The sequence below is a fragment of the Sorex fumeus genome, unplaced genomic scaffold (genome assembly GCF_029834395.1).
Source record: "Sorex fumeus unplaced genomic scaffold, SorFum_2.1 ptg000044l, whole genome shotgun sequence".
Classification (NCBI taxonomy): domain Eukaryota; kingdom Metazoa; phylum Chordata; class Mammalia; order Eulipotyphla; family Soricidae; genus Sorex; species Sorex fumeus.
In genome coordinates this window covers 11333197-11356074 of record NW_026606101.1, presented here as the reverse complement: position 1 = coordinate 11356074, position 22878 = coordinate 11333197, and the positions used below count along the sequence as shown (strand labels likewise).

General features: G+C 45.8%; 1 protein-coding gene across 1 annotated transcript in view; it reads right to left on the bottom strand.

Moving 5' to 3' along the window:
• PIGU (phosphatidylinositol glycan anchor biosynthesis class U) overlaps positions 1 to 22878 on the bottom strand; it is a 105465-nt gene that overhangs the window by 28771 nt on the left and 53816 nt on the right. The window contains exon 7 of the mRNA XM_056121645.1: positions 17970 to 18067. Coding sequence (XP_055977620.1) covers positions 17970 to 18067 — 98 coding nt within the window. The remainder of the gene's footprint in view (positions 1 to 17969; positions 18068 to 22878) is intronic.

Below are 22878 nucleotides of genomic sequence, written 5' to 3'. Positions count from 1 at the left end.
AAATTTTTCAAAAAAAAAAAAAAACTATTTGGCTTCGGTGGCCTGAGCAAAGTACAGCAGGTAGGATGCTTGCTTTGTATGCGGCTGGTCTGGGTTCTATCCCCGACTTCCCATATGATCCCTTGAGTACTGCCAGGAGTGGCAGAGCCAGAATAACCCCTAAGCATCATCAGGTGCAGCCCAAACAAACCAACCACCACAACAACAAACCCCTATTTTGCTTTACTCCAAAAACAATAAAGATAAGTAAAGTAGAAATTTGGTAGACACCAAGCTAAGCAAATGATCAAGGTAAAAGTTTCAACACTAGAAATAATATATAGCAACATCATGAGTTCCTAATATTACACATTCACTCTCAGAAATACATTTTTGTTTTGGGGCTGCACTGGCAGTATTTAGGAGTTACTCCCAGCTCTACACTCAGGAATCACTCCTGGAGGTGCTCAGGGGACCATATGGGGTGCTGGGATCAAATCCAGGTCAGCAATATGCAGGGCAAATAGCTGTACTATTGCTCTAGCCCTAGGAATAAACATTTTTAATGAAAATTCCATTCAATCATGAAAAACATATGACAGAAAAGAACTGGGAGCAGACTCAGACCAGGGGAGACAGAGGAAGATACAAATAGATGCCATGAGGGAAATGGAATAGCATCCTGAAATAAAACAACTGCAGCTGCAGAGAAACTGGCAAAACTGTAATGTAAAACTCGCAAAATATAAGCAGAACTTTAAAGTGAGACACCACAACAACCTACTAGAAAAGCTAATAGTACAACAGCTGGCACCAAACATGGGTCGGACATGCTCCAGTCAGACGCCTGGTACTTAGATGCTAGGAGTGTAAAATAAAATAGCACAGGCGCTTTGGAAAAATGTCTAGCAGCTTCTAGCAAAACTAAATATACACATACCCTCTGTCCCAATAATTCCACCCTTAAGTATTTACTCAAGAGAAATAAAAACGGTAAGTCCATTAAAAGGCTTGTCCAAGAATGTTCTTAGCAGCGCTATTCATAACAGACAAAAACTGGAGACGGGCCAAGTTTCCATCAATAGGAGAATGGATAAACAAAATGTGGTATTAGCCACACAACAAAAATTATCTATACAGCAAAAGGCAAGCACACAACACTGATGAGTTTTAAAAGTATGCTGATTCTAAGAAGACTTACACCAAAGAGTCCTATTGTTTTATTCTATTTATATGTTCTAGGCGAGGCCACCTATGGTTAAGGAAAAAAAATCAGGAAGGGGAAGCAGTGACACGAGGACAGTGGCGGATCTTGGGCAGCAACATCCAAACCACAAATGTCAACACTACTGTAACCAGGTTACCTAAACTCCAAGAAAAAAAACTAAATGAGAATAGTTTTCACAGAGAAGGAAAGGTAGGAGCTGGGTGGGATGAGGCCCGAGGCACGGGTTTGGGTGACACAGGCCAGCGCACCTGCCAGGATCCTGAGGTTACCTGAGATTTGGGAACCTCACTGCTGCAAACTAACTTCCTTCCTCCCTCGCTTCCTCTCTCCTCTTTTTGGTTTCTGGGCCACAATTGGTGGTGCTTACTCCTGGCTCTGTGCTTAGGTAACACTCCTGGTTGGTGCTGGGAAACCACACGAAGTGCCAAGGCCAGTGCAGGGATTGAACTGGGTCAGCCATGGGCAAGGCAAGCGCCTAAATCCCGTTTACGACCTCTCTTGGGGCCCTACTGTAGGTAAATTTTACCTCAGACAAAACAGACTGTAACAATAAACCACTAATGATACATATGTTCAGCTATTCAAAGAGAGACAAAACTGCAATTTACAAGGAAAATAATGAAAATAAGATTTTTTTTTCTTTTTGCACCCCGCCGATGCACAGGGGTTACTTCTGGCTCTGCACTCAGGAATTACTCCTGAAGGTGCTCAGGGGACCATCTAGGATGCTGAGAATCGAACCTGGGTCGGCCGCATGCAAAGCAAACACCCTACCCACTGTGCTATAGCTCCAGCCACCAAGATTAACTCTATTTTTAAGATGGTTATGAGATCAAACAGGGTTAAATGTTCATGGTGGAATCCAGGTAATAGATGTATTTCCAAATTTCCTCTTCTGAAATGATTCATGATAAAGTATTGGCAAGAAAATGGAAAGTGTAGTTATCATTTAGCATTCTATAAATATGTGGGAGAACTCTGTGTGTGTGTGTGTGTGTGTGTGTGTGTGTGTGTGTGTGTGTGTGTGTGTGTGTAGGGGGGCAGCCTGATATTAGGCACTCGGGCTTGCTCAGGTCCAGTGATGCAGGGCAACCACGCAATTCAAACTTGGGGCATTGCTCACTAGCACCCCAGGGATTTGTGCTAACCCTAATGGCCATATGCAGACAGTGAATATTTCAATTCTCACAAAATGTTTTGTCGGACTCTAGAGTGAACTACATTTCCAGAGGATGGAAAATAACTTCACAAAAAAAGTGGTACCTATAGATAGATTCAAAGAGGAAGGGACACAGGGCACTATGCTTCCAGTTTAGGACGGTCTTGCTCTTTTCCTGAAAAATATTAGCATGCAGCATAGAAGAGAGGAGTAGAAGGCTGGACGAAACCACTGTGGTTCAGGGGAGGAAAAATCCTCATAAAGCCCGGAAGTGAAAAACACAGCTGAATCAGGTAGACAGCTCAAAATAGTTCTTGGGCAAGTTTTAAGAACATAAGCAGAAATGAGGTTTCATTTGTCACAAATGTCATTATCCGTCCACATGTGTCAGGCTGCTACCATGTTTTCAGTGTTTTGCTGACCTAAAGTGTTAGGTATGAGTGGGAAATAATTTTTTCCTTGGCAAATTACAAAATGGGACAGAGTTTCTTTTAGGCATATGTTTGTCTTTACGACTTGGTCTTATAATTTAGTGGAAGGTGTGGTGCTGGAATCTTGAATAAATAAAACCCTACTATTAACAGTATTATTAATCATGGTACCTAAAGGAAAATAAATTTTAGAGGCTAGAGAGGTAGTACACAAGATATGGTGTTTGCCTTGCATGCAGCTGACCTAAGTTTGATCCCCAAAACCCCACATAGTCCCCCAAGGCCCACCAGGAGTGATCTCTGAACACAAAGTCAGGAATAAGCCCTGAGCACTGCTGGGTGTGGCCAAAAAAAAAAAAAAGACTTGGTCTTGGAGTCAAGTTTACTTTGGTGCACAGAACCCTGAAAATAACAAGTAATGTAGAATATTTACTGTCTAATTATAAAAATGGACTTGCAATTAAATCTTTCAGGACAACTGTTACAAAGAATGAGGCATGCTTGAAATTCTGAAAAAAGAAATTCAAGCAACCCTTTGATGGTTTGTTATTTATAAATCCTAGAGTCAAATTAATTTAGAAGTCTACACTGCAAATTTCCAGAGAACAGATGACTGTTCATTTTAAGCACCTTTTCTGCTCAATAGCAAATAATGGTTTAGAATTAGAAGCATGGCTGCCAGAGAGAGCTCAATGGGCTGTATCACATGCTTTGCCTGAGGGTGGGCTGGTTTAGTCCCTAGCACTGCATGGTTCTCTGAGCACTGAGCGAGGAGTAGCCCATGAGTACTGCTGGGTGTGCCCTCCACAAAAATAGTTAAAAGTATGTCAATAAAGGCCGAGTTATTCTCATAATTTAAAAAAGTCTTTTACTGTCATTAGAAAGCATATGCCCCCTATAACCATTACCTGAGTCAATACATCTTTTAAATCTTCCGTTCATGTCTTACGATTCATCTGAAGTTGGGGCATTTAACCCGTAGAACTTCCCCCAATCTGGTTTTGCTAACTGCTAACTTTATTTTCAGTATTTGCTGTAAATTGGCAGCTGGAATGGGAGGTTCAATTTTAGATTTAATCTCTCTGGCAAAACCTTGGTTGTAGTATGTTCTTTCACCAGGAGGACTAATTTTTGTTTGCTGTTTTAAATTTGCTGGCCCCCTTCCCCTCCCCTTGCTGCTGTTACGATGCCATGGAGTGGCACATGCTTGGCTGCGGTGCTCACCCCTGGTTACAGTATTGGCACTTGAGCTGAGGTACTCGCGGGGATTGCATACTTCCAGTTGTGATATTTATACACTAGGTTCTGCTATATCAGAAATCTCACAATTTTGTGCTGAGGCTGGGGACGGCAAATGACAGTGCCACCAGGACTGCTGGTGCGAGGAGCCCCTTAAAGCATGTGCAAGGCTGGAACTCTACCCAAGAGCCAACTCCCCAGGCTGATTATTAATATTGCTTGTTTTGGGGACCACTCCTGGCTCTGCACTCAGTGATCATTCCTGGCAGGCATTTGGGGTACCTTGTGCAGTGCTGAGGATAAACCTGGGCCAGCTGTGTGCAAGGCAAGTGCCCTACCCACAGTGCTATCTCTCCGTACCCTAATATATATGATATATATTATATATATATATATTTTTTTTTTTAAACAGAAATGACTTCCCAAGATCCTGGGCTGGTCAGGTAGGTCTGACTGTTTGGTGTCTGCTGGTGCTTGGTCAGTCACCAACGCTTCACTGAGAGTTGTTTAAAGGTATTGAAACACCTTTCATTCAATACCGTGGGGTATTGAAAAATCAAACTCAGGGCCTCACAACATGCTAGGTATGTGCTCTATCACTACAACCCGGTCCTTTAACCCAGCTCAATGCTCAGATCAGCTAGGCTGTAAAGCAATGCTATCTCATTAAGTTGGTTTTGTAGGGGTGTGCATATTTGGTTGTTTGGACCATATCTGGTGGTATTCAAGGGCTATCCCTGGCTCAATGCTTGGAGGTTGCTCCCACTCATACTCAGAGGACTGTGCAAGGCAGGGGATAGAAGCTGGTGTTCCCACATGCAAAACATGTGTTATGTCATCTTCCTGGTCTTGTTTTCATTTAAGTTAAAATGCCTTTATAGAGTTGCCTGTGCTCACCTATTCTATGGTGGTACTTAGTAGAAAGGAAGGATAAAACTTTTTGTTTGTTTTGGACCAATTTGTGCTCAGGGCTTACTCCTTGTGGTGCTCGGGGACCACATGTGATGCCAGGGACTGAACCCATGTCAGCCATGTACAAGGCAAATGTCTTACCCACTGTACTATCTCTCTGGCTCCAGGAACAAGTCTTAGTTTGTTTTTCTTTTTATTTATCTAGACTATAAGATACTGAATAGATTCCCTGTCAATTGTTGACCAATGAGGTTTCCTTTTCCGTATCATTATGAATGCCTCTCTTTCAATCTGCTCCTAGGATTATTAGTTCATAGCAGACCTCATCCTGATGAAGCTCAGGGTGTCCATCTGTGCTCAGCTGAAGCCGCCTCCTGTTGGATCTGGAGACAAGCTTTGATAATTCCTTGTTGTGGTTTCAGTGTTCTGGGGTCATTGGGTAATTTTCCTGCCCTTAACCTACCATCAGCTATTTTTCTCAGCGATCTCTGCTATTACTGTTATAAGCAGTACATGGTTGTTGTCTCTATTTTGCAGTGTTGGAAGTTGAACCCAGGGCCTCACGCAGGTCAGCTGCAGCCCCAGCCAAGTAGAGTATGGGGCAAGGAAGATAGTTCGGCAATCAGGGACACACTCCCAGCATGCACCAGGACCTGAGTTCAAAACCAACACTACATGGCCCCCAGGCACTGTGGGGTGTAGCTGTGGAGGTCTTTAAGCACCACACTGCCAGGCCCAAGCACTAAATTGTCTGGCCCAGAAGGACAATACCATCAGTAGTGAGCACAAGCCCCTGAGCACTGCTTGGGAGCTCCCTGGCAGTATAAAATAAAGTGGTAAGAAATGCAGACCACAGGGGACTGGAGTGATAGCACAGCAGGGAGGGCGTTTGCCTTGCACGTGGCCAACCTGGGTTCGATTCCCAGCATTCCATATGGTCCCCAGGGCACCATGAAGAGTAATTCCTGAGTGCAAAGCCAGGTATAACCCCTGTGCATCACCGGGTGTGACCCAAAAAGCAAATACAATAAATAAACACAGACCAGTTGGGGTCCCAAGAATGGTCAGTGTTCTCCAGGTCTTTGCATGGACATAAATAGAGATATAAACACACACCTCTACATTATCAAGTAACAGCTGCCAGGGGAAGTTGTGAGTGAAGGCAACGTGATGACACACAGGCACAGTGGTGGATAGAGTAGTGTGCTCTGTCCTCAACAGAGGGCACTTTCACATTTCCAAAGGCAAAAATACAATTTTGCAGCCAGGTTTTTTATACTTGTTCACTTCCCTTTATTTATTTGGGGTTTGGGCCACACCTGGAGATGCTCAGAAGCTATTCCTGGCTCTGGGGACCATATATGGTGCTGGAGATCGAAGCAGGGTCACGGATAAAGCTGCAGCATGCAAGGCAAAAGCCTACCTCCTGGACCATCTCTCTGGGTCCCGAATACAGATATTTAGAACTGATAACTATGACTGGAAAGACAGGCCAAGGATGAGCTCATGATCATTAAAGTTTGTAACTGTATCTCAGGGTGATTCAATTAAAATAAAATTAGAAATAAAAAAAAAAGAGAATACTTAAAAAAAAAAGAGCATGAGCTCATGAACCAACCCCAGTTTGATTCCTGGCACTGCATGATCCCCCAATTGCTGCAAACAAGTATATAATAGAACTGATGACTAATTAAAATACATAATAGAACTAATGACTAATTAAAAAAATGAAACACTAGGGTCAAATAAATTCACAGTCCATGGGCTAGATGTACTTTCAAGCTGAGATATAACTGGCAGTTATTTCTCTGAAGTTATTGCTAACAGAAAAATATTTAATGAAGTAAAAGAATTCTCAGACTGCTTCAGGAAAGGCCCAACTGTAAGGGAGGAGAGAAAGGATGGTTACTTCTAGTCCTCCCCAACTCTTAACGTGGAAAAAACAGGTTTTATACAGAAATCATTTTCTTTTGTTTGTGGTTGTTGTTTGTTTGTTCTGGGCCACACCCGGCAATGCTCAGAGGTTACTTCTGGCTCTGTGCTCAGGAATTACTCCTGGCAGTCCTTGGGAGACCATATGTGATGCCAGCAATAGAACTTGGGTTGTCCATGTGCAAGGCAAACTCCCTAACCACTGTACTATCTTTCCAGCCCCTCAGAAATAATTTTCTTTCTAGGATCTGTATAATAGGGAAAAATCAGTATCAGAATACATCCTTAAACTTGGAAATTGGACCAGGGAATTAGCTCAAGGGAAGGAAAGAAAGAAAGAAAGGAGGGAGGAAGGGAGGGAGAAGACCTGGAACTGAACATTATACCTAAGCAATTAGATTTCTCAGGATGAGGCCCAGGATACTTATTTATCTTTAGTTTTAGGGCTCCATCCAGCAGTACTCTGGGCTTACTCTTGGCTCTACACTCAGGGATCACTCTGGGAGGTGCTCTGGGGGCTGTATGTGGTGCCAGGGATCAAACTCTCAGCTATATGCAAGATCTTAACCCCTGTACTATTATTTTTCCAGCCCCAGGAGAGATATCTGGTCAGTATATAAAGAGAGTGAAGCCTGTGGAAAGGACCTGGGGATGGCCCAGACCTGCAGGCATGAGGTCACGAGACTGATCCCCGGCATCAGGCCACCAAGGGTACCGCCCTGTGGGATTCCTGGTGCCATGACAGTGTGCCATCATCGATGCACTGTAGCCACATGTGTGAGATCACAACTAAAACGACGTGCACCACCCCATCACACGAGCAGCACAACTAAGTGTGCAAGCGCCACCACTAGAGGCGTGCGACCCCACAGCCAAACGTGTCACGAGAGTATGAGTGAGCGCCGCCACCACCACAACAAAAGGAAGAGGAGAAAAGTACATGACCTTCTAGAAAGCTTCCTGAAAACACAGGCCCTCACCTTCATTTATATCCTAACAAGAAAAGCAAGCCACTGGAATCAACACCACCACCTTGGGAAACAATAGAGAGTTGCTGGGGAAACAGAAAGCACAGCGTGAAGATTCTCACTAAGCCCCAAAGACGATGGAGAAGAGCTCAGAACCAACAAGACCTGCCAGTGTGATGGGACAGACACGCCCCAGCTCCAGAAGGTCTAGAAATCACTGGGTCCTCCTGCTCAGCATGAGGGAGAAGCTGAGACAGGAGGAAAACAAATCCCATAGGTGGTGTCTTCCCTGCTTCTGTTACTTTCTTTCAAAGTGTCTCATCCCAAGGGGGTCCAGGCTTTAGGAATCCCCAGCAGGAGGAAGGAGGGAGCTAAAACCCTTCCTGAAATGCGACTGCGCCCCAAGGCCCTGCTGCCAACCTCTCGGCTCCAGTCTCAGGTCTGGCTCCATGGCATCCCCTCTGGCATGGTCCTGTGGACTGCAGGGCTCACAGGATCCGCTCAGGACAGCTTAAGCGCCTTCCCTTTGACGGGGGCCAGACATCACCATCCTCAGGTGTGACGTTCCAGGAATCCAGGTGCAGCATCCCCTGACTTTGGCCCTGAAGCACTCCGGTGTCTCTCGGGGAAAGGAAAGCCAGTGTGGCTTGTGCTCTGACACTGATCAGACACTGGAGTCTCCACCTTGTCTTTGCGCCTCCTAGAAATTCTACTGGTAGAATGGAGGAGGTGGTAGCCCGCACAGGGAGCACTTCACCCAGTTACACAACCACAAGGAGCAAGTGTGGCCTCCACCAGCATTGCGACCTGCTGTGTGAGCCCCAGAGAGGGCCACTACTTAAGAGAGGGTGTGAGCACCATAAGCAGGAGTGTGTGCAACCTCTGGGAACTGCAGCAACGTGGGAAGGGAAGTGGGGAGAAACAAGAGGGAAGCAAATGAATGTTTATAGTCCCTTTATCTCCCTACATCCTCACCCTAATTATCTCCTGCACCTCCAGAAGGCTGCCATGTTCCTTCTATGAACATCTGAATATTAAAAACCACAACTAATTTTTTATGGAGATATTCCCACATTCTAACTACCTGAGATGTGCTAACCCTTTGTGGTGGCTACTATATTGTGCCCCTCTTGTAGGTAAGAAAACTGAGGACAGAAGAAGTTAAGATGTCACTTGTCTAGGGCCACAGATAAATGTCTAGACTAAAGATGACATTATATTTCGAAGATGATATTGTATTTTCCTTCAATTTTCTACCCTTTTCTTTCCTTTGGGGGGGTTCCCCCCAGACAATGCACAGGAGCCTGATGGGACCCTCACAGAGATTCTCAGTCACTTGGGCAACAGTTCAATGAAAGGATGAGGTGCTCCTCAGGCCTGCAGCACCAGAGGCTAACTGAGCCCTGGAGGTGCTCAGGGCTGGGTCCACAATGCTTGGATGCTACTGTGTGGTGCTGGGTATAGAACCAGGGTCAGCCACATGCAAGCCACGTGTCTTAACCCTGTATCATCTCTTAGCCACTCTCCTATTCTTATACAGAAAAATCCTCAAATAAACCTTTGTCACTTGAATTAAAATTTAATACTTTGCCATTAGCCCTTAACACAGTCCCATTAGCCCCGCATACATTCAGTTGCCTCTTGTGCCTGCCCATTTATCCAGTTTCGGTGGAGCCCCCAATGGCTGTGGAACTCAGCCCCAAAAGACACTGCCCTTGTGCTCACTTCCCCAGCGTATCCCCACCACCGAGTCCCGTGCCAAACTTCCTGCTGAAGACCAGTTTTCCTGCTCTTCAAAATAGGGGAGGGGAGAAGTGCCTGCTGCAGGGGCAGACTGGGGGACGGGAGGGAAACTGAGAGGGCGTGGGTTAGAGGGTAATGGCACTTGTGAAGGGATGGGTGTTGCAACAATATCTACCTGGAACTAAACAAACAAACAAACAAAAAAACACACAAAAAACCATATTTTATTTTATTTAAATCCTCTCGTTTGTATTTATTTATATTAGTGAAATACCATGAGGTACAGTTGTAGACTTACAAATTTTTCTTCTTCTTCTTCTTTTTTTTTTTTTTGCTTTTTGGGTCATACCCGGCGATAAACAGGGGTTACTCCTGGCTCTGCACTCAGGAGTTACTCCTGGCAGTGCTCAGGGGACCATATGGGATGCTGGGAATCGAATCCAGGTCGGCCACATGCAAGGCAAACGCCCTACCCGCTGTGCTATCTCTCCAGCCCCAGACGTACAAATTTTTGTGCTTGGGTTTCAGTTATACAATGATTGAGTACCCGTCCCTCCACCAGTGTCCATTCTCCACCACCGCTAATCCCAGTATCCCTCCCAACCCCCATGCCCCCATCCCACCCTGCCTCTGTGGCAGGGAATTCCCTTTTGTTCTCTCTCTCTCCTTTTGGGTGCTGTGATTTGCATTGAGTGGCAATCATGTTCAGTCTATAGTCTACTTTCAGCATACATCTCCCATCCTGGGCAGATCTTCCCAACACCCTTTATTTGGTGCTCCCTTCCCTATCTGTTTGCTCCCATTCTCATATGTGCTTGGGAGGGCTTATTTTCTGGATGTGACTGGACTCATTTTAAAAATAAACATAACCTCCTTGGGAAGGAAAGACAGCTCAATGGGCTCAGTATGTTCCGCAAGCAGGAGGCACAGACTCAATCCCAACATCACAGGGCCCCCAAGAACAGCCAGTGGCCCCCATACACTAGTTCGGTGTGACACAAAAACAATAAATAAATAAATAACATTAAGACTTTACTCACAAGGCTTTCCTTTCAAGTTACCTCCAATTAAAAATAGATATACTGGGAGGTAGGGCAATAGCACAGCAGGTAAGGGCTGCCTTGCACACAGCTGACCCAGGTTCCAACCCCAGTATCCACACAATTCCCGGAGCATCATCGAGAGTGATCCCTGGGCACAGAGCCAGAGATAAGCCCTGAGCACTACTGTGTGTGGCCCTAAAACAAACAATAATAATAAAAATTTTGAAATAGAGAAACAGCATGGGTGAGAATTTTAATCTTACATCTTGCCCCCTCTCCTTTCTCATCCTTCTCAATGCTGCAATATTGGTGACGCCTTCAGGGTCAGGGGAATGAGACCCATTGTAATTACTGGTTCTGGCATATCGAATACACAAAGGATAGCTTGCGAGGCTCTGCCGTGCAGGCAGAATACTCTCCGTAGCATGCCAGGCTTTCCGAGAGGGATAGAGGCTTTTGGGGCGACCTCTAATCGCCCTTGTAGGTGTTACCATATTTGAACCCTGATGGATCTATCACATCTTCCAGAAGGGCAATGGAGAAGATTATCCATGACTTCTACCCAAATCTTTTTGATAGCCATGTCCACCTGCCGACATACCAAATTCCACAGGATGGATATGTTGTTCCCAATATTCTCCCTTCCGAAATCCGATATGCCATTTGGTCAGTAAAGAAACAAATAGCACCCGGCCCAGACAAGGTCAGACCTGAACACCTGAAGAACCTGCCATCAGTACTCATCAATACACTGGCTCGGCTCTTCACACGCTACCTATCTGAATGCAAGGTTCCGTCCCAATGGAAAACCAGCAGGACTGTACTACTGTACAAGAAGGGAGACATCCATGACATTGGCAACTATCGTCCGATCTGCCTATTGTCTGTCATCTACAAGTTGTTCACTTGAGTCATCCTGAATAGGATTGGCAGAACACTAGATGAAGGACAACCATGCGAGCAAGCTGGGTTCCGCAAAGGATTCAGCACCATCGACCATATCTACACAATAACCAAGCTCATTGAGGTTTCTTGGGAGTTCAAGATAACGCTCTGTCTAACGTTCATTGATTTAAAGAAGGCCTTTGATTCTGTTGAGACTGAAGCAGTCATTGAAGCCCTAGCCAATCAGGGCATTCAAACTCAATACATCAAGATCCTCTGTGAGCTGTATTACGGATTCACTACCAGGATCTCACCATTCTACAAAAAAGTAATCATTGATGTCAAGAGAGGGGTTCAGCAGGGTGATACCATTTCACCGAAACTCTTCAGTGCCACCCTCGAGAACATCATGTGACGACTAGAATGGGAAGGAATAGGAGTGAAGATAGATGGTCGGCAACTACACCACCTCCGCTTTGCTGATGACATCTTTTTTTTTTTTTTAGTTTTCAAGACAACATGTTTTTTTTTTTTGTAATTATGCTTTTCAAATTTGATGAAATCGTTTTTATAACACCAAACATCAGCCAACCGGCACAAATAATGGCTGACTTCGACTGTGAGTGTGGAAAGGTCGGACTACAGCTGAATCTCATGAAGACAATGTTTATGAGAAACAGCCTTGTTCCTGATGCCCCATTCGCTCTCAACGGAACGACCATCTCCGAATGCAACAGCTATGTGTACCTAGGTCGAGAGGTCAACATGACAAATGACTTGGCACCCGAGCTGCGCAGGAGGAAGAGAGCGGCTTGGAACGCCTTCAAGAGCGTGGAAGAAATAGCTAAGAGGACGAAGAACCTCCGGCTCTGGGCACATCTCTTTGATTCCACTGTTCTTCCTGCATTAACATACGCCTCGGAGACCTGGGCCCTATGCAAACAGGATGAGAACGATATTCGGGTCTCCCAAAGAGGAATTCAAAGAGCTATGCTTGGAATATCACGTTTCACTCAAATGAGAGAAAGAATCCGGAGTTCCGATCCCCGTTGACGATCAAGAATCGGGGACACTGTCTCGTTTGCTAAGGTGTCAAAAATCAGATGGGCTGGTCACGTAATGAGATTTAAAGACGACCGCTGGACTAGAGCTGTTACCGACTGGATTCCACGGGATGTCAAAAGACCGCGTGGCTGCCCACCTACCAGATGGTCAGACTTCTTCATCAAGATCATGAACAATTGGTTTGAGGTTCTTCGTGTTCCTAGAGCGAACAGACGCCATTGGGCTACACTAGCATGTGACAGGGACAAATGGAGACGTTACTGGCGCCCGCTCGAGCAAATCGATGATTAACGGGAAGTCAAGTGATCAAGTGTCAAGTGATCTTGCCCCCTACATATAGACAATCTACTTCCTCTCTAGATTTCTGCATCCAGTCCGTCAGCTTTCTGATTCTTCCCAACACTGGCTGCAGCCCCCATTGAGCCCCTCTGTCTCAGTTCCTGCCCCCCTCCCCGAGTCTCTCAGGAGCCCTCCTCTTCCACTGTCATCATTTCGACAATTCCAGGAGTTTTAACACATTGATGACTACACACACCATCAGCGGCTCACACTTAAATGTGGCTAATTAACAGAGGCTGCGGCACTTGTGTCAACATATTAAACAAAAACACTTTTTCAGGGTGGGTCAGCATGGTGCCTGCCCTAGCAGAGCCCCTGGCAGCCCCTTGCTCTCACAATCCAAAAGTACTGCCATGAACCCATCTTGGGACGGACCTCAATGAGATATAACCTACTGAAAATTTGGATATGGGGGTTTTGTGACTGAAATCTCCAGGCTTCTCAGGGTCAAGATGGGCTACCTTTCCCCACTTCCCTATACTCCTGGAAAGCTCTGGCAGTTACCCCCATGAACCAACTCCAGAACTACCATGTAAGCTCTTCTACCAGCCTTGCTTCAGACACCCATAAGTAAATCTCAAGAGATCAAAAGCTGCATTTAATCTCGGACCCAAGCAAGGCTGAAGAGACTGAGGTAAATTGGAGGGAGGAGGGTCAGCCTGGTGCCTGCCCAAGCACAGCCCCCAGCAGCTGCTTGCTTCCACAATCCAAAATAGCCACCATGTCCCCGACTGGACTCCACTGAGATATAATCTGCCGAAAATTCAAGTATGTGGGTATTGTGACTAAAATCTCCAGGCTTTCTCGGGGGCGGCATGGACTACCTCCCCCCATCTCCCTGCACTTCAGAAGCATCAGCAGTTATGTCCACGTTTCAAAGATGCTATCCAGTTAAAAAAGCTACTCCTGCCTTACCTTCCCGATAAAAACACTGAACACCCTGAACAACAACAACTAACAACATTTCCCCTCTGTTCTCTCTCTCTTTCCCCCTCTTTTTATTGTTTTTTGTTTTAGGCTACACCTGGTGATGCTCAGGGGTTGGGATTACTCCTGGCTCTGCACTCAGGAATTACTTCTGATGGTGCTGCGGGACCATATGGGATGCCAGGGATAGAACCCGGGTCAGCAACATGCAAAGAAAGTGGCCTCCCCACTGTACTATCTTTTCAGCCTAAACAAATACTGCTTTACATTGGGCTGGAAAGGTAGTACAGAAAATAAAGTACATGTGGACAGCCTCATTTACTATCCCTGGTACCACATGTGGTTCCCTGAGCCCTGCTAGTAATGAGACCAGAGCACAGAGCTAGGAGTAATCCTTGAGCATTGTCAGAAATGGCCTCAAATCCACTCCCTCACCAAAAAAAAAAAAATTTTTTTACATAAAGCATATTTAGAAACTATCCTAATGAGTCATTCCTAAATTTTAGTCAGTTCAGGTGTACAAATAAATTTTGTGGGGGGATTTGAACTACACCTAGTGATGCTCAGGGGTCATTCCTGGTGGGACTCTGGGCACCATCCAGGGCTGGGGATCGAACAAAGCTCAGCCACTTAGAAGGCAAGTGTGCCTTAACCCCTCTACTATCTCTCTGGTCCCTAAATTAGTATCTATTTAAAGCCTTTGATAAAGAGTTACTACAGTTCTGGTTTCATGCAGTCTCCTAAGAGCTCCGACTTTCTAAAGGAGGCGGGTGCTCAGCCAAGTGGCAGAGCAAACGTGTGCAAGGGCCTGTGGGTAGGGCTGGGAGGCTCCCACCTCTGCCCCCGCATCACCAAGTACATCCAGGACACCTCCACAAGTGGCGACCCTTGGTTTGTAGCAACAACACTGACAACAGTAGAAGCAATAAAAGCCTATGAATTAGAAGTAGGAGGAGGGACACACAAACAGCACGCGGCCAGCCGTGGCAAATGGCTCTGACTCAAGAAGAATCGAAAGAGAAAAACAAAGCTGAACAACTCCACGCTGGTACTACTATTAAACTGTGGCCATGAGTCAGACCACTCGGGGGCAGGCTGGAGGGTGGCGGGAGCCACTGCAGATCACATTAGTCACTGCAGACTGGCTTGGGTTTTCGTCAACAACCCTGTCTTATAGAAAAAAAACTCAAACCTTTCATACCTTTGGGTCCAGTAATCTAGCTAGAGGGATATACCTCCAGGAAATAACTTAAAGAAAAGTACCTTTCTTTCTTTTTGGGCGGTGGAAGGAGTGAGGGGTGTGCACACCTGGCTGTGCTCAGGGCTTACTCTGTGCTCAGGGATCAGTCTGGCGATGTTCAAGGAACCATATGAGGTGCTGGGGATGGAACCTGGGTCAGTCGCATGCAAAGCAAATGGCCTACCAGCTGTACTATCTCTCTTGCCCCAGCAAAAAAAACCATTTCTATACTATTTATGTTAGTGACAGCTAGGGCACATTTCAAATCTCCTAAATGGGAGAAAAAATTAAGCCATTCAAGCAATGTAGCATTGCATATATCCACATTTATATATTGTTTTGGTTGGGGTTTGTTTTTGTTGATGTCTCTTTCGTTTTGGGGCTACACCTGGCACTGCTCAGGGCTTATTCCTGGTTCTGTGCTCAGGGACCACTCCTGGCAGGGCTCAGGGGACCATATGGAATCCAGGTGGTCATGTACAAGACAAGTGTCCTTAAGCTATCTTTCCGGTCCCATATGTCCATATTTAAAACGAAAAGCAGGCCTGGAAAGAGAGCTCATTGGGCTGAATATATACTTTGCATCTAAGAGACCAGGGTTCAATCTGTGACATCACATGGCCCCCTGAGCTGGGTATGACCCCTGACCACAGAGCCTAGAGAAATTCATGAGTACTGGCAGATGTGGCCAAAAAAAAAAAAAAGAAAACCCAAACGGAAACAAAATAAATAAATAGATAAGCATATACGGTTGGGGATGTAACTTAAGAGTAGAGTATTTGTCTTTTGTGTGTGACCACCTTTGGTTTGATCCCCTGCATCTTTCCATTCTCTCTCTCTCTCTTTCTCTCTTTTCTCTGCCCCCGCCCCCAAAGGAATTGAGCATATGTTTTCTGGAACTCCAGATTTGATCCTTGGTTCGACATGGTCCCCTGAGCACCACTGAGAGTGACCCCAAGCACTGTGCTCAGGGTGTAGCCCCCCAGCACCGCTTAATATGGTCCCAAACACCAGAAGAGAAATGACAAGCATACGGACTATTTCCATAAATAGAGATATACATTTGGCTTCAGCAACAGGGTTTGTAATTAGCATTGTGTATGCTTCTTCTCTTTCTTCCTCTGGATATAATTTGTGTATTCTTAGCGGTACAGAAAAGAGGGACAGGAGCTGGAGCAATAGTATAGAGGGTAGGGCATTTGTCTTGCATGTGGCCAACCCGGGTTAGAGTCTGGCATCCCATATGGTCCCCAGAGCACTGCCAGGAGTAATTATTGAGTGCAGAGCCAGGAGGAGGGAGGGAGAGAGTGAACAAGAGAGGGAGAGGAAGAGAGAGAGGGAGAGGGAGAGCGAGAGGGGGAGAGAGAGAGAGACAAAGAGAGAGAGAGCGAGAAAGAGAAAAAAAGAGAGAGAGAAAGAGAGAGAGAGAGAGAACAGGGCATTGCACCAGTCTGCCTGCCTGAGTTCACATCTCAATGCATCATCTGCTGGCCACGTGGCCTTGGGTGAAAGAACTCTATAAAATGCCCAGAGTTCCAGCTGCAATTATTCATGTGTCAAATATTATTATTATTAGTCTAATACATGACTAATAACATGACCTACCACATAAGCTCTTATAAAGCTGAAATGAGAAGATGCCAATAATGGTGTTCTGCACAGCCTGACAGGCAGAAAGTTTTTAGTAAATACCAGTAAAAGCGGGTAGGACGTTTGCCTTGTACACGGCTGACCTGGGTTCAATTCCTCCATCCCTCTCGGAGAGCCCGGCAAGCTACCGAGAGTATTTCGCCCTCATGGCAGAGCCTGGCAAGCTACCAGTGATGTATTCGATATGCCAAACACAGTAACAACAAGTCTCATGATAGAGACGTTACTGGGCCCGCTAGAGCAAATTGATGAACAACGGGAGGACCGCGACCGTGACTCCGTGACCAGTAAAAGCGGGTAGGACGTTTGCCTTGTACACGGCTGACCTGGGTTCGATTCCTCCATCCCTCTCAGAGAGCTCGGCAAGCTACCAAGAGTATCCTGCCCGCACAGCAAAGCCTGGAAGCTCCCTGTGGCATATTCGATATGCCAAAAACAGTAACAAGTCTGGTGCCCGCTCCAGCAAATCAATGAACAATGGGAGAACACTGTTACAGTGCTACCAGTAACTTATTTTCTTCAATTTGTCATTACCCAGTGATTCAAGTGTGACTGTAGGGCCCCACATCTGTCTGTCTATATTTGGTCTGGGGGCCATACCAGAGATGGCTAGAGGTTATTCCAAGCTTGGAGGCCACCCTTGGTGGTGTGCAGGGAACTGTGCGGTGCTGAGAATCAAGCCTGGGTTGCTCGAGCCCAGTGAGCTATCTCTCTAGCTCTCACTTTCTACACATAATTCCTACAGAAACCTTCCAGGAAAGTGGGATTATACAGAAAAGTTAACGAAATGAGCTCATAGAGGAGTCTTAGGGATATCAGATGAGAAACAGAGGCTATAGATAGTTGACAGATCCCAGCTGAAAATACATAAAACATACTTTTGTTTTATTTTGTGGCCACACCTATACATTTTCAGGGCCTACTCCTGGCTCTGTGCTCAGAGATTACTCTGGTGGGCTCTGGGGACCATATGACACGCCAGGGATCAAACAGGGATGATCCTCATGCCAGGCAAGTGCCTTACCTGCTGTACTATTGCTCTGGCCCCTAAAATACACTTTAAATACACTTGCAATGATATATTCAATTAGAACTTAATGATCATAGGTCCTCTTTCTAAGTTTGTGTTTTCAAGCAGAAGCAAGTGTGTGCACTGGGGACCCACTGCCTTCACTGACCTCTGTCTGAGCACATCGCTCACAAGCTGGCTCTCACCAGCAAGCGCTTACCTGGAGGAGATAGAGGAGTCCTGGGACAAACAAGGTGAGTGGGTACAGAGACTGGTATGTGGCTAAGGCAAGAAAAATAGCACTGAGGAAGGCACTACCTGTAAAGAGAAACAAAGACATGGAATGATCCAACCGCATCAACCAGGCCTGGACTCAGACCCCGACAGCCCCAAAGCAAGAAGCGTTCCTTTACTGCTCACATCGTCACCATTCTAATGTTCCTCATTTAGAGCAGCACCATGCAACGCACAGAGAGGGAGAATTTCCTGGCTTGATTTCCAATGAAACCTTTATCTTAAACAACCGGAGATAGCACAAGTATATGCCTTGCAAAAACTTCAGACCCAGAAAGATATAAAACTGCAGGCCAGAGGGCAACGAAGAGATCGGCTTCCTTGGCACTCATAATGTGTTGAATGTCCCATTGATTGTGCCCACAATCACTGCCTGTGCCATAGAGAGCTGTGAAAAAGAGCTTTTTGGTAATCACACCCCATGGCTATTTTTACAACACCCTTTCTTTTATGGTGGGGCAGGGCACCCAAATGTGCCCAGGGGCCCTGGAGGGATACTCAGACAATTGGGCCAGGAGTTTGGGGACAGGACTGGAGGGTGCAGCGCTGTTCAGGCCTGGAGGTGCCTGGGAACGTCCAGGAACCAGCAGTGCCCAGCAATCCTTCCAGGGCTGCACCCAGTGATGCTCAGGCCACCATGTGTTGTCCAGATGTTTTAGGATGTTATAACATCCTTTCAAGTCATTGCAGTTGTTTTTTTTTTTTATAACACAATGCTTACTGATTCCATATTAGTTTGCCTGTGGTGGGGAATAGGGACATTATTAATAAAAAATATACTTCAATTTGAAAAATATAATAAATACAGGACCTGAAAATCTATAGTCCATAAGGAATGTTATATGAACTGGGGAGACAGTACAGGGGTTAAGATACAGGTCATACATGCCAACTCATCTATGTTAGATCTCTCGCACCCCACATGTTCCCTGATCCTCAGGAGTGATCCCTGAGTACCACTTGGTGTAGCTCAACCTGTCCACCTTCAGTGATTAAAAGAAGATTAAAAGACACATCCACAAAGCTCATAGTAGTTTTCTCTGGTAACAGTAATATGCAAAATTTTTCATTTTTGACTCCCCTGTATTTTCTAAACTGTATATACTGAACATGCGCTGTTACTGTCATAAGAAAAAAAAGACTTGAGGGCTAGAAAGATATCACAGACGTTAAAACCCTTGCCTGGCATCCTGCCAACTCTAGTTCGATTTCTGGCACAGCACGGCCCCCCAAGTAATGCCAGGGGTCTCTCCTGAGCAGAGAGCTAGGGGTAGCCAAGCACCACATGTGTGACCCAACTCTCCCCAACCCCCACAAAAGAAAATTTAAAAAAAAAATCAGACTAGCACAAAACAAAATCTCAAATAGCTATTTCCTTTTAGATGGTTCAAGACAATAAAATATATTATTTTTTGTGGGGTGGGGTAGGAACCTCCTAAGCAGTGTTCAGAGAGCCCAATGCTCTCCCAGGGTCCCAGAGTACTCGTGCCTGGTGATGATGGGGTCACCGGGGTGACCCCCAGCAGTGCTGAGACTGAACTCGGGGCCTATGGAATGTGCTCCAGACTTTTGAGCTACCTGGCTGTCCCCAACAACAGACTACTCTAAAACCAAGACTAGAGAACAACAAAGGTTTCAGTGTGGCCCAGGAGTCTAGAGTGTGCAATCAAAATCCAGAGGTAGAATTTTCCATCGTTGTTTCATAAATGACTACCCACTGTAACTTATAAGTATGGTGCCAACTGATTACTGAAAACAATAGACATCCTCTTCACAGTGTTTCATGAAACGAGAAACTAGTCCCACCACTCAATCTAAGGAGTTCTGCCCCTTTCTTAGGGCTGGATCAGATGATTCATAGAGGAAAACTGATGATTCATAGTTTTGTTTTTTAACTTTATTTAAACACTGTGCTTTACAAAACTGTTCATAATACAGCAGTTTCAGCCAATCAATGTTCCAACCCCAATCCCATCACCAGTGTGTGTGACCTTCCCTCTACCACTGTTCTGTTTCCCACCTACCCCCTCAAGCCTGCCCCTTTACCAGCACAAAATTATTTATTTTATATTGCTTGTTACAACTAAATGGCTAATGAAATTATTGCTTTTTGTTTTTGTTTTTTTTTTTGTGGGGGGGTCACACCCAGTGATGCTCAGGGGTTACTCCTGGCTCGTGCACTCAGGAATTACTCCTTGCGGTGCTTGGGGAACCATATGGGATGCTGGGAATCGAACCCAGGTCGGCCGTGTACAAGGCAAAAGCCCTACCCGCTATACTATCATTCCGGCCCCAGCTCATAAAATTATTGAAAAATACTTCAAAGAAAATTTCTAAAAATGATTATATCGCACAGTGGGGGTCATTAAAATCACTGTCTGAGAGTTTACTATGCTGTTTGTTACACTGGCCTTCTGTACTATTGTTTTTGTTTACTGAGCTTAGCTTCTATGCTACTTTCCCACCCAATCTGTTGTGCTCCCACTGGCCTGTCAGTATTGTGGAATTTGGAGGTGTTGCTCCAGAACTCCAGGATCTGTGCTACTGGGTTGATGAGTTTCAGCGGCTTGGCTTGGCTTGGCATTCAACTCATAGATTAGCTGTGAAACTGGGACATTGTTTACGAGGCAGTGGCTGTAGGATGTGGGTGTGGCTTCGGGCCTTCCATCAGAGCAAGGGTCAGGGGCTGCCTGCCCCACTCAGAGAAGACCCCAGAGTTCTCAGCCCAAAAACCAGTGTACCTGGTACTTTTTGTTGGCTTGGTGTCTCTACAGAGATTGGTCATGAACCAGTGAAGTTGGGTCATTTGCAAAGCAGCGGCTGTGGGGTATGAGAGCTCCAGCTGGGGCGTTAGCAGGGCAGGGAATCGCTTGTGCCACTCTGGGGTAGCCAAAGACCCAGTGTACCCATGAGTTTCAGCGGCTTGGCTTGCCCCTCTTCTGAGATTAGTGGTGAAGCCCGTGAAACTGGGCCGCCACTTACAAGCTGGCGGCCATGGGTTGTGGGTGTTGATCCACAGGGGTTTTTTGCACACCAAAGTGATGACTGCTTGATCACTTGACATCCCGTTACTCATTGATTTGCACGAGCGGGTGCCAATAATGTCTCCATTCATCCCTCTCACGTGCTAGTGTAGCCCAATGGCGTCTGCTCACTCCAGAAACATGAAGAGCCTCAAACCGATTGTTCAGGTTCTTGACGAAGAAGTCTAATTAAGTGTCCATCTCATCTAACTTTCGACACCTTGGCAAATGAGTCAGCGTCCCTGATTCTTGATCGTCGACAGAGGTCAAAACTCTGGATACTTTCTCTCACTTGAGTGAAGCGTGATACACCAAGCATAGCTCTTTTGATTCCTCTTTGGGTGACAGAAAAACGAACAGCGTTCTTATCCTGTTTTTGTAGGGCCCAGGTCTCTGAGGCGTATGTTAATGCAGGAAGAATAGTGGAATAGAAGAGATGTGCCCGGAGTTGGAAGTTCTTCATCCTCTTAGCTATTTCTTCGACGCTCTTGAAGGCGTTCCAAGTCGCTCTTCCTTTTGCGCAACTCAGGTGCAAGGTCATTCATCATGTTGGTTTCTCGACCTAGGTACACATAACTGTTGCATGCAGAGATGTTCATTCCATTGAGAGCGAATGGAATATCAGGAATGAGACCATTTCTCATAAACATTGTTTTCATGAGATTCAACTGTAGTCCGATCTTTCCACACTCATAGTCGAAGTTGACCAGCATTTGTACTTGGCTAATGTTTGGTGTTATTAGAACAATGTCATTAGCAAAGTGGAGGTGGTGTAGTTGCCGACCATCTATCTTCACTCCCATTCTTTCCCATTCCAGTCATCGCATGCTGTTCTCGGGGGTGGCACTGAAAGAGTTTCGGTGAAATGGTATCACCCTGCTGAACCCCTCTCTTGACATGGATGATCACTTCCTTGTGGAATGGTGAGATCCTGGTAGTGAATCCGTAATACAGCTCACAGAGGATCCTGATGTATTGAGTTTGAATGCCCTATTTGGCTAGGGCTTGGATGACCACTTCAGTCTCAACAGAATCAAAGGCCTTCTTTAAATCAATGAACGTTAGACAGAGCGTCATCTTGAACTACCGAGAAACCTCAATGAGCTTGGTTATCGTGTAGATATGGTCAATCGTGCTGAATCCTTTTCAGGACCCAGCTTGCTCGCATGGTTGTCCTTCATCTAGTGTTCTGATAATCCTATTCAGGATGACTTGAGTAAACAGCTTGTAGACGACAGACAACAGGCAGATCAGGCAATAGTTGCCAATGTTGTGGATGTCTCCCTTCTCGTACAGTAGTACAGTCCTGCTGGTTTTCCATTGGGACAGAACCGTGCATTCAAGGTAGCGTGTGAAGAGCCGAGCCAGTGTATTGATGAGAACTGATGGCAGGTTCTTCTGGTGTTCGGATCTGACCTTGTCTGGGCTGGGTGCTGTTCACTTCTTTACCGATGAAATGGCATGTCGGATTTCGGAAGGGTGAATGTTGAGAACGACATATCCATCCTGCGGAATTTGGTATATGGGCAGGTGGACATGGCCATCGAAGAGAACCGAGTAGAAGTCGTGGATAATCTTCTCCATTGCCCTTCTGGAAGATGTGATAGATCCATCAGGACAACGGAGGGCAATTATCTTGGTCTTGTAGTTGGTGAAGGAAAGGCGGTGTTGTGAATGCTTTTACTGGCTTCTGCCGCATCTGCCAGCAATGCTGCTCTTCTCTCTTTGAGGTCTTCCTTGATCGCTTCTCTGCACTGCTTTGCGAGCTCCAACATTCGCTTGCAGTTGCCTGAGACTTGCGCCAAGCCATGT